Here is a 12,644-nt window from a genome sequence, read left to right on the forward strand (position 1 = left end):
TAATAATTCTCTGACTCTCTTATCTCTGTGGTTAACCAAATATGTTACAGGCTTGTATTTTTTTTAATGAAATGCTAGCAAAGTTTTTAGTTGATTATAATGATTTTGTGTCTGTGTGTGTTAATTAGCTGCTGTGGATAGACACAAATGTTTTCTTTGTAAATTGGAATTAAATACATAATAAACCTTTACAGTTATGAGTGTTAGAGTAAAAAAATTTCCTTTTGTTCTTTGATTTTTTTTATTCTTAATCAATTCATGTACATGACCACTCACATTTACTGGGTAGTAATAACCCTCAACATTGTCTAGGACCATGCATCTGTTAAAAATAGTATTTGTTGACAGAGAGATTTGTGATCATTTCAAAGTAGAAAATGTTATCTCAATATTTTTTGATAATAGAGATGTAACTTGTATATGAATTTATTATATTGAAGTATAGGAACATATAAAATAATTATATAAAAAGCATAATCTTAGGTCTTATTTTAATGTGGTTTAATTTTTTTCTTCAAGTTTATTAACTATGATTTTAAAAATGGGAGTCTCAGTTTTGGAGTATGAAAATAGACTACAGATTGTGGAATTGTAGGAGTTCATTTGACTGTGATGAATGCATTAACACTTGAAATGAATAAAGATATTGATTAGGTAGAATCATAAAATTTTAGCTTTAAAAATAATTGTTTCTGTCATCTGCTTTTAGAATTTATTTAACTGATGTGGACATTTTATATTTTTTCTTCATTCCTAAAGTAGAATTCTAACCTTAATATTGACAAGAACAATCTTTTGGTATAGTGTAAGAATGTTATTTGATCAAGGGTATTGTGATGTACCTGTGTATTATCTTCAATTCAAGATCAGTTATGGGTGAGAAAATATTAACTTCCATTTGTCTTTATTCCTTTTGTGAAGGTGCTTCTGAGTGAGGATTCTGACAGTGATGGTATTGTGGCCCACTTCCCTGCCCATGAGAAGCCAGTGTGCTGCATGGCATTTAATACAAGTGGTAAGTTGTTGTTGTTATTTATGTCATGAATTTTCCAGCCAATATTTTGGAAATCTGACTTAAATTTTTAAAAGACATAGAAGCTGACTTTTTAAATGCATCAGTGTATAGCAGAAAACTTAGCGATTATTGAATAAATGCATTCATAATAAAAATGTAGAACCCTCTAAAATCCATCTAAAATTAGTTTGTCTCTCAATTAAAGTGGTCATTAAATAGCAGCTGTAGATAATCAGTGCTGTTGAGTTACATTAATTTCTGTATATAATTATCTCAAGAACTTCGGTATTCCAAATTGGATCTTAATACATATATGCACAGCATTTTCCTTGTAATGTGAAGTTTTTTGATAACTTAAGATGTTTTATAAGCTGGTTTATTTTAATTTTCACTGTTTTTTGGTGGTGCTCTTTGTTTTTCTACACGTTCTTAAGGCACTTGATAAGAAGAGATGTGATAGCAATTTGGAATGCCCTGTTACTTCTCACTTTTATCCCAAAGTTTTTACTATGTAGAGTTCTAAACATAAAAATAAACTCAAAAAGTAGTACAGTAGTTACCTATGTAGCACTATCTAGGTTAAAAAGATATTCACATTTTAATATGTATCTATACCTATGTAGCACTATCTAGGTTAAACAGGTAATCACATTTTAATATGTATGCATGCATTTGTGTGTGTGTGTGTGTGTGTATATATATATATATATATATGGCATGTATGTATGTTTTGCTGAAACATTTGATTATGTTACATGTGTTGCGACATTAGGTGGAAATTTCTTAGGAAATTACCCATGCATTTTCTAAGAATAAGGACCTTCTCAACATAACCAAATATTACATAATACTTTATATTGACTATTATCCAACCCATATATTAAAATTTCCCTATTATCCCAAAAATATGTTCTATAACTGCTTCAAAGCAAGGTCTAATCAAGGTTTACTCCGTACCTTAAGTCTCTAGTTTCTTTTAAAATAGCATATAATTTACACCTATTAAGTTTCTTTTTGCAATATTCATACCAGTTTTATTGAAATTCTGCATTTGTCAGATATTTTCAGTATGATAATGTTTTTTTTTTTTTGTCTCTATTCCCTGGATTTCCGTTAACTGGAAGGTAGGTCTAGAGGCATAAATTCATTTAGACTAAGGAATTTTTTGTTTGTTTTCAGACTTTGTAAGTATTGCTATCTATACAGTTTCGTCCTAGTAAAAGACACATTTTGTGAGGTTGTCCCCCTATATGTGCTATTTTGTTTGATCACATGGGTAAGGTAGAGACCATCAGATGTCTACATTTTGGAAATATGTTTTTCCTGTGGAGATTAGTAAGTATTCTGTGGAGTGTTATTTTGACATCATTTCTGAAACTATTTTTTTTTGTCATTTAAGGTATTTTTTAAAATTTTTTTTTAAATTTCAGCATATTATGAGGGTGAGCTTCAAGTGTGTCCATCCCCCAGATGGTGCACGTTGCACTCATTATGTATGTATATACCCATCCCCTCCTCCCCCCTCCCATCTGCCCGATGCCTGATAAATGTTATTCTTCTATGTCCACTTAGGTGTTGATCAGTGAAACTAATTTGCTGGTGAGTGCATGTGGTGCTTATTTTTCTGTTCTTGAGATCTTTCACTTAGTAGAATGGGTTCCAACTCTATCCAGGAAATAAAGGAGGTGCTATATCATCATTGTTTCTTATAGCTGAATAGTATTCCATGGTATACATAGACCACATTTTATTAATCCACTCATGTATTGATGGGAGCTTGGGTTGTTTCCACATCTTTGCAATTGTGAATTGTCCTGCTATAAACATTTGAGTGCAGATGTCTTTTTTATAGAATATCTTTTGTTGTTTTGGGTAGATGCCCAGTAATGGGATTGCTGGATCAAATGGTAGATCTACTTGTATCTCTTTAAGCTATCTCCATATTGCTTTCCACAGAGGTTGCACTAGTTTGCATTCCCACCAGCAGTGTAGGAGTATTCCTGTCTCTCCACATCCACGTCTACATTTATTGTTTTGGGACTTTTTTTTTTTTTTTTTAATTTTTTTTTTTTTATTTTGGCATATTATGGGGGTACAGATTTTAAGGTTTCAATAAATGCCCATTTCCCCCCTTCCCCCCAAAAGTCTGAGTCTCCATCATGACCATCCCCCAGATGGTGCACATCTCACTCATTATGTATGTATATACCCACCCCCCTCCCCCCTCCCCCCTCCCCCCTCCCACCTGCCCAATACCCTATTACTGTAGTACCTATGTGTCCACTTAGGTGCTAGTCAGTTAATACCAGTTTTCTGGAGAATATATCTGGTGCTTGTTTTTCCATTCTTGGGATACTTCACTTAGTACTATGGGTTCCAGCTCTAACCAGGAAAATATAAGATGTGCTATATCACCATTGTTTCTTAGAGCTGAATAGTACTCCATGGTATACATATACCACATTTTATTAATCCATTCTTGGATTGATGGGCACTTGGGCTGTTTCCACAGCCTTGCAATTATGAATTGTGCTGCTATAAACATTCGAGTGCAGGTGTCTTTTTTGTAGAGTGTCACTGGATCATTTGGGTAGATGCCCAGCAATGGGATTGCTGGATCAAATGGTAGATTCACTTGTATCGCTTTAAGGTATCTCCACATTGCTTTCCACAGAGGTTGAACTAGTTTGCAGTCCCACCAGCAGTGTAGGAGTGTTCTCTCTCTCCGCAACCCAGCATTTATTGTTTGGAGATTTTTTGATAAAGGCCATTCTCACTGGGGTTAAGTGATATCTCATTGTGGTTTTGATTTGCATTTCCCTGATGATTAGAGATGTTGAGCATTTCTTCATATGTTTGTTGGCCATTCTTCTGTCTTCTTTAGAAAAATTTCTGTTCAAGTCTTTTGCCCACTTTTTAATGGGGTTATTTGATTTTTTCTTCCTAATTTTCGTGAGTTCTAAGTATATTCTAGTTATCAGTCCCTTATCGGATGCATAGGATGCAAAAATTTTCTCCCATTCTGTAGGTTGTCTGTTTACTTTCATGACTATTTCTTTGGCTGTGCAGAAGCTTTGTAGTTTGATCATGTCCCATTTATTTATTTTTGTTGCTGCTGTGATTGCCTTTGGGGACTTCTTCATAAACTCTTTGCCTAGGCCGATGTCTAGGAGAGTGTTTCCAACTTTTTCCTCTAGAGTTCTAATAGTTTCATATCTTAGGTTTAAGTCTGTTATCCAGCGTGAGTTGGTTTTTGTGAGAGGTGAAAGGTGTGGGTCCTGTTTTAGCCTTCTACAGGTGGCTATCCAGTTTTCCCAGCACCATTTATTGAAGAGAGATTCTTTTCCCCAGCGTATGTTTTTGTCTGCTTTGTCAAAGATTAGATGGCTATATGAGGATGGTTTTATATCAGGATTCTCACATCTGTTCCACTGGTCAATATTCCTGTTTTTGTGCCAATACCATATTGTTTTAATTACTACAGCTTTGTAGTATAGTTTGATATCTGGCATATTAATGCCTCTGTTTTGGGACTTTTTGATACAGGCCATTCTCACTGGAGATAACTGATATCTCATTGTGGTTTTGTTTTGCATTTCCCTGATGATTAGAGATGTTAAACATTTTTTCATATGTTTGTTGGCCATTATTCTGTCTTCTTTTGAAAAGTTTCTGTTCATGTCCTTTGCCCACTTTTTGATAGAGTTGATATTTTTCTTGCTGATTTTCCTGAGCCCCAAATAGATTTTAGTTATCAGCTCTTTATCTGATGTGTAGCCTGCGAAAATTTTCTCCCATTCTGTAGGCTGTCTGTTTGCTCTTGTGACAGTTTCTTTTGTGTGCAGGAGCTTTTTATTAATTTGATCAGGTCCCATTTATTTATTTTTGTTGTTGCTGTGATTGCCTTTGGTGTCATCTTTATAAAATCTTTTCGTAGGCCAATGTCTAGAAGAGTATTTCCAACGTTTTCCTCTAGAATTCTAGTAGTTTCACACTTGAGGTTTAAGTGTGTTACCCGGCGTGAGTTAATTTTTGTGAGGGGTGAAAGGTGTGGATCCTGTTTGAAACAATTTTTAATTAATAATTTTGTTACATTGAAAGCTGTAGAATGATAGAGGTTTTTTTCTTAAATCTGTCATGTTCTCTGCACTTATTGACTACTATTCTACTGAAAAAGTTTTCTGTCATCAACCAGAAATAGACCAAGTTTCTTTAGGACAAATACCTAATTTTTAAATTTTTTTTAATGACCTTTTTCACAGTGTAAGGAATTGTTTAATACTTCCAGTTGTGGGAAATGAGTTGTCGATTGAATATCCCATATCTGAAATACTTGGAACCAGAAGTGTTTCAGATTTCAGATTTTTTTGGATTTTGGAATATATATATATATATATATATGCATGCATAATGATTTATCTTGAGAATGGGACTGACATGTAAACATGAAATTTATTTGTTTCATATATAGCTTACACACATAACCTGAAGGTAATTTTATACAATACTTTTAAATAACTTTATGCATGACATTAAGTTTTGACTATAACCTGTCACATGAGGTCAAGTGTGGAATTTTCATTTGTGGCATCAGGTCAGCACTCAGACAATTTTGGAGAATTTTGCTTGGAAGGAATTAAAGATAAAGTTTTTGGAGGATTTCAGATTTTTGATTTTGGGATGTTCGACCTATATTTTTAAAACACGTTGCTTGTAAATAAAATGAAACTGCTCTTTTTTTTTTCATAGATAGGATAGTCTTCATGAATTTCTACTCTTTTCAGATCTTATCTGTTTGTTGATGTATCTGTGGAACCTTCCATTTTTATTTTATTCTTCAGAAATGATTATATCACTTAAAATTGATAGGAAAGACCCATATTTTTTCCATTCTTTTTATCATTTCAAATAAAGAATGATGGTAAGATATTATTATTTAGAGATGTAGAGCACTTTAAATCTATTTTCTAATATATTAGTCATTTTGGATGAAGAGAGCAAGATCTTTATAGGTACTGTTGATCAGAGGACTGATTTAATTAATAAAGACAAAGATTTAGTGAAATTCTTTGAATGTTGTGGCAATTAAGTAAAATTTGAAGAAACAGTCTGGAATTATGTCACTTACAGCACTATGCTTGGAATAACCAGTATGACTCATTTTGATATTCCATCTGTTATGTCAAATCTCCTTTATATTAGTTTATGTTTCATATAACCCTAGAGTGCTTCTGACATTGGCAGCTATATATTTTCCTGTCTATGACTTTGCATTATAAGAATATATGACATACTTTATATAATGTTGTAGTCTTCTCTACCATTGTCCACAATTAGTTTTCTATCAAAAAATGATTTCATAATTTTGATCTACATTTGCCATTTGATTTCTTTGACTTCTCACATTTCTGTTTATATGATAAAATTTTTATTTTTTTATTTTTTTTATTTTTTATTTTTTTTGAGACAGAGTCTCGCTTTATTGCCCAGGCTAGAGTGCCATGGCGTCAGCCTATTCTCATAGCAACCTCAAACTCCTGGGCTCAAGTGATCCTCCTGCCTCAGCCTCCCCAGTAGCTGGGACTACAGGCATGTGCCACCATGCCCGGCTAATTTTTTCTATGTACTTTTAGTTGGCCAATTAATTTCTTTGTATTTTTAGTAGAGATGGGGGTCTCACTCTCGCTCAGGCTGGTTTCGAACTCCAGACCTTGAATGATCCACCCCCATCTGCCTCCCAGAGTGCTAGGATTACAGGTGTGAGCCACTGTGCCCAGCCTGGAATTATTTCATATAGCAATCTTTGAAGCCTGTTAATATCACTGGTAATAATGCTATATGGGGATGCTGATTTAGTTGTACTTATGAGTAATAAAACTAACGGTTATTTTCATATCGTTTCACTTTTCAATATAATTCTTTATATATTGCTTATGCTTCAAAATTATGGTAGTACCTATATTTTAATACATTAACCAGAAAAGCACAGGTATTACTATATTTCAATTTTTTAAAATCTTAATTAATTTATTTTGTCTTTAAATAAATATTATTCTGAGAAAGCAGTCCCTAGGCTTTACCACATTGTTAAAAGAGTCTGTGGTACTAAAATGTTTGAGAGCCTTTTAACAAAATGGTTGAAGCGTGATATGATTTCACTTGTTTCAGCTGGGCATATTTGCAGGTAGCTCTTTCAATAATGACTCCAATCACATTGTCTAGCTAAGTTTTAGTAATTTAGTTAATAAGATATAGTCCTAGCCAGTGGGGCACAGTGGCTCATACCTATAATCCTGGCACTTTGGGAGGCTGGAGCACGAGGATTGCTTTAGGCCAGGAGTTTGAGATCTGCCTGACCCCGTCTCTATAAAAATAAAAAATTAGCTGGGCGCGGTGGTATGTGTAGTAGCACGCTTCATCTCCTTGGGGGAAGGTTGGAGGTGAAGCAGGAGGAGAATGGCTTGAGCCCAGGAGTTAGAGGTTACAGTGAGCTGTGATGACGCCACTGCACTCTAACCTGGGTTACAGAGCAAGACTCTGTCTCCAAAAAAAAAAAAAGAAAGAAAGAAAGAAGGGAGGGAGAGAGAGAAAGAAGAAAGAAGAAAGAAGATAGAGAGAGAGAGAGAGAGAGAGAGAGAGAGAGAGAGAGAGAGAGAGAAAGAAACGAAGGAAGGAAGGAAGGAGAGAAAGAAAGAAAGAAAAAGAGATAGTCCCTTATACATAAAATCTGCTGGGTTGATACAAATAAATAAATAGGAACTTAAAACAAGGAAGGTAAAGCTTATGTGGAGTAAGGACAGCATGCTAAGAAATAAATATTAGCCTGTTTTGAGGTATTAAATATAGTTCTTCTAAAGGAAATCATTTCTAAGCTGGACCTAAAAGATAATTAGCTAGAAAATGATTCATTGCCTGGTATATAAATAAATATTAGTGGAATGACTGACGCAAGAAAAATGTGGCACATTTGAGATTGTGAAGTAGAGTGTATGTAGTGGATTCATCAATTTGTTTTGCAACAGATAGGTTTTTTTAATGTGTCATCATTTCTGCAATTTTTATAAGTGCTTTATACCTGTTTAAATATTTGTATTAAGTGGAGGGTTAATATCTCAGCAATCAGTCACACAATTTGTTTGCACAATGTTTTATAGTAGCTGGTGTGCAGAGATTTTATGCAGTTGCTTATAATTCATCTCTGTTATTTACTGTTCAGCTTTGAATATTTAGCTGTACAGAATATTGGCTGTTACTGCATATGAGCCAGGGTACAGAAAATATTCTCAATGATTTGGAAGTGTTTTTTTTTCTTTTTAGTAAGTTCTAGTCAGCTTATTAAAAAAGTCATTGGATAATTTAGCCATGGTGTTTCACTATTAGTCAGTTGCTAACATTAGGTGACATTTTAATTTTTCTTTTTTAGTTTCTTGTTCATATTTATTATTCTAACCCTCTTGGATTGAGATACATACATACAGGACATGTTTTAGTGAGGAACTGGTACTGCTATTTGTAAATGCATGGACACTTCAGTAGTTGTGGGTTTCCCCGTTAAATTATTTTGTCATGTAGTTTTAAAAAATGTTTTGTGAAATAAAATGACGTATTTTCTGTCACTCTTTATTTAAGCCCTCCCCATTAGTAAATAAGAAATTCACTTATGTGTCTTATAAAATAAGGTAGTTCTTTGTACACTGGCTGAATTATATTTGTCAGACTTATTTTATTAATTAAATGGTATTTTGTACAAAGGTGTGTAGTTTAAGTGGGCCTGATAGTTTTTATTTAGATTTTTCTTTTTGAAATATAACTTATTGATCTTCCAATAACATAATCTTGTCTTTCGTTACCCATATTTGTGTCTAAATTTTTGTATATCAAAAAGTTTTAACCCTCTAACAATTCTCTATATTTGAAGGCATTTTTCATGGGATATGTAACGGAGCTAATAATGTAACGGAGCACTATTTTTATAAATAGTGCTTGTTAGAATGCCTTTTATAAGTTTAGGGAAGTTCATTTAAAAGAAACAAACAAAACATACAAAAAAAGTTGATTGTATGATTTGTTTTTAAAACAATCTTTTTCAAACCAGTTTACCTGTGAGTATTGCTATTATGCTCAAGAAAACAAATTTGTTTTAGCGTTTTTAAAGAGAGATGCCTTTTTAGATGAGAGTATTATAAAAATACTCTGGACAACAGAATCCAAGAACACACCAGAGCTGTAGCCACCTCCTGGGAAATGTTTAAAAATACTTTAATATGTACATGATGGCATAACACTGCAAAATGAATTAGGGAGAAAATGTAGTTTCCTTGACTGGGTGACATGCAGTTCTGTCTTGTATGGTACCTTTTCAGAAAAGACATGAAATGATGCCATTAAATAGAGTTGTGAGACTTCTAGTTCTGCAGCTGCATTCAGTTTGTTTTCAATTTATCATTCCTATTCTTGTTTATTAGCTATGACTCTGAGTCTGGAATTAAAACGAATATTTTAGTGACAGCATTTATGATTTGTTTGGAAGTGCCAGATTGGTCCCCATGCTTAGTTAGATCTGGGCAGATTCAATATGGGTGGTGTAAATCTGTTGCTTTCAATTATTTAGAAACAAAATGAGTAACATTTTTTAGGAAACCGTTTTTTAAATCAATAAACTTTATTTTTTAGAGCAGTTTTAGGTTCACAGCAAAATAGAGGGAAAAGTACAGAGAGTTTCGATTTACCCACTTTCCCCACTCACGTACAACTTCCTTATCGAATCCCACACCACAATTCTACCTTTGTTAAAAAAAAAAAATGGGTGAACATACATTGACACATCATTATCACCCAACATCCACAGTTTACATTAGGGTTCACTCATGGTGTTGTACATTCTATAGATTTTAACAAACGTATAATGATGTGTATCTACCATTGTAGTATCATATAGAATCATTCACTGCCCTAAATGGTTTTCATCAGATTTGGGACTTTTCAGGCATTGTCCTTTTTTTTATTGTATTTTTTTTTTTTTTTTTTAAGAGATAAAGTCTTGCTCTGTCACCCAGGCTGGAGTTCAGTGGGATGATTATAGCTCATTGTAACCTTGAATGCCTGAGCTTAAGACACCCTTCTGCGTCATTCTCCTGAGTAGTTGGGACTGTAGGCACATCCCATCATGCCCGGCTAATTTTTAAAAATTTTTGTAGAGATGGGGTCTCATTATGTTGCCCAGGCTGATCTTGAACTCCTGGTCTCAAATGATTCTCCTGCTTTGAGCTCCCAAAGTGGTGGGATTATAGGTTTGAGCTACGGGACCTGTTGGATCATACCTACTCCGTATGTTTATTTCCACTTTAAAATATTTTGTAAGAAATATTAAATTTTAATGTACTTCCATCTTCAATAGCATCTTTGTCACCCTTAATATATTGTTGAAAAATGTTACATCCTGGCAGTTTTTTACTGCTTCAACTTCATCTGCCACATTTTCCATCCAGTAGCTAGCCATGCTAAATCTCTTTCAGCTCCTTAAACATGTTACCATCATTTGTCCTCTGCCTGGAATCCTCTTTTGCCTGACTAACTCTTATCACATGGGCCCTATCTTAAATATCAGTCAAGAAGTCTTACCTGACACTACATAAAATGTCATGTCCTCCTTCCCCTCACTTTTCAGTTTTATTGGGCATGTTAGTTATTCTGCTTGGGCCACTCTGAATGCCTGAGTTTCCTCATCAATAAGATGGAAGCTAATAATTGTATCTAAAATAATTCCTAACATGTAGTGTAACCTCAATAAACATTTTCGTCGCTGTTTTTATTATTGTTAGCCTCCTTTATTCTAGTATTTAAATTATTTACACCCATCAGAATATTGTTTCAATGTGTTCTTTGTTAGAAGTAAGATTTTGTCTCCAAGTATTAGCCCAGTAACTTTGATATACTTGATATGGAGTAAATGTACATTGAATAATTATAATTATTTCCATTGGATTTTTTGTAAGTAGAATCATGGAAAAGCTATGGCAGGGCAAAGATAAGACATTTATTCAATATAATTATTTGTTGAAAAACACAACTTATTTCTAAATTTTGGTTTGAATAAGATTGTCTGTCTACTCTGGAAGTGACCCATGGTGGCAAATTATATTGAGATATATGTCACAGATAATTACGGTTAGAATATACAGTAGATAGTGAATAAAAATATCCTGTGGAAATTATATTTTTTTTGTGTGTAACAAGAACAATAGATCAGTATGTATTATTAATATTATTTTATTGCCTTGAACAATAAAAAAGATAAATAATTTTTATCAAATTGGCAATTAGACACATAAGAAATCCTTAACTATCAACAATAAGCCTGACAGTTCTAAAACAGACTTACTGTCTTTAATGCAGTAAATAATTGATGTGCTTTCCAAAGGTGTTAATTCTGCCAGCTGAGCAGCTGAGAACTGTGAAGTGCAACACATCTACATTTTAAATAATTACCTCTCCTTGGCAGGGAAATTGCTTTTCCATCCATTAATAAGAGGAAAATGAATGTTGAGTTTCTAGTAAAAGAGATTAAACATGTATCCCTTTGGATGCTTGACTGCATCTCTAACAGACATGAAATTCTTCTAGTTACTTAAATGCTGTATATTAAAAGGTGATTGTGGTCTTGGGTTAATCGTTAAAGAAGTTTAAATTAGTTTCTTTTTTTTTTTTGGCATAAAAGTTCCCATTGATTCCAGCAAGTGGTCAGAAACATACCTTGTCTTGATTTTTTAAACATCTATAATGCTTCACAGATTTACAAATAGTATAGTTTGAGATTTTTCAGCTGACAGCTTCTGTTTTATCACTACCAGATACCTATACTATATCACTAACAATGCAAAGACAACCCCAAGAATCTATTTTCTTTTTTGTCCTCAGGAGAGGGCATTTCCATAATCATTTTGTATTTTTTTCTTGTTTCTTCATCTTTTTTTTTTAATTTTAGCTTATTATGGGGATACAAGTGTTCAGGTTATATATATTGCCCATGTCCCTCCTCCCCCCTTAAGTAAGAGCTTCAAGCGTGTCCATCCCCCAAACGTTGCACCTCTTACTCATTGTGTTCATCATCTTACAAAGTGTTGTTTTTTACTCATAATCGGAGTTTGAGGTTGCAGTGAACTATGCCACTGCCCTCATGCCTGGGTAACAAAGCAAGACCCTGTCTCCAAAAAAATAAAAAACAAATGAAAGAAAGAAAGAATGAAAACAATTTAGAGTAATATCCTTTTGACCTTGGGACACAAAAAGATTTCTTAGATAGGATACCAGAACACAAAATTTTCATTAAAATGGAAAACCTCTTGGGAAGATATTGTTAAAAAAAATGAAAAGGCATGCCACAGACTTGGAGAAAATTTCTGATAGATAGACAAAAATACAATACAATTTAAAATGAGAAAGAAAATTTGAAAAATCATGCCACTAAGGAAAATATTCAAATAGCCAATGACCTTCTAAGAATATGGCAAATTAAAACTTTGAGAAATGCCTATGCTGGTGAGGTTATGGAGCTCCTGCTAGTATAAAATGATATAGCCACTTTGGAAAATAGTTTCACAGTTTCTTATAAAGTTAAACATTTAATATA

The 12,644-nt window shown here is 33.5% G+C and overlaps 1 protein-coding gene across 19 annotated transcripts in view; it reads left to right on the top strand.

The window, feature by feature from the left end:
* BCAS3 (BCAS3 microtubule associated cell migration factor) overlaps nt 1-12,644 on the top strand; it is a 539,137-nt gene that overhangs the window by 160,337 nt on the left and 366,156 nt on the right. For all 19 annotated transcript variants that reach the window (XM_075994398.1, XM_075994401.1, XM_012775078.2 and 16 more), the window contains one exon: nt 922-1,015. In XM_075994398.1, the coding sequence (XP_075850513.1) occupies nt 922-1,015 (94 nt within the window). The remainder of the gene's footprint in view (nt 1-921; nt 1,016-12,644) is intronic.

Source organism: Microcebus murinus, chromosome 18 (assembly GCF_040939455.1).
Source record: "Microcebus murinus isolate Inina chromosome 18, M.murinus_Inina_mat1.0, whole genome shotgun sequence".
In the NCBI taxonomy this organism is placed as follows: domain Eukaryota; kingdom Metazoa; phylum Chordata; class Mammalia; order Primates; family Cheirogaleidae; genus Microcebus; species Microcebus murinus.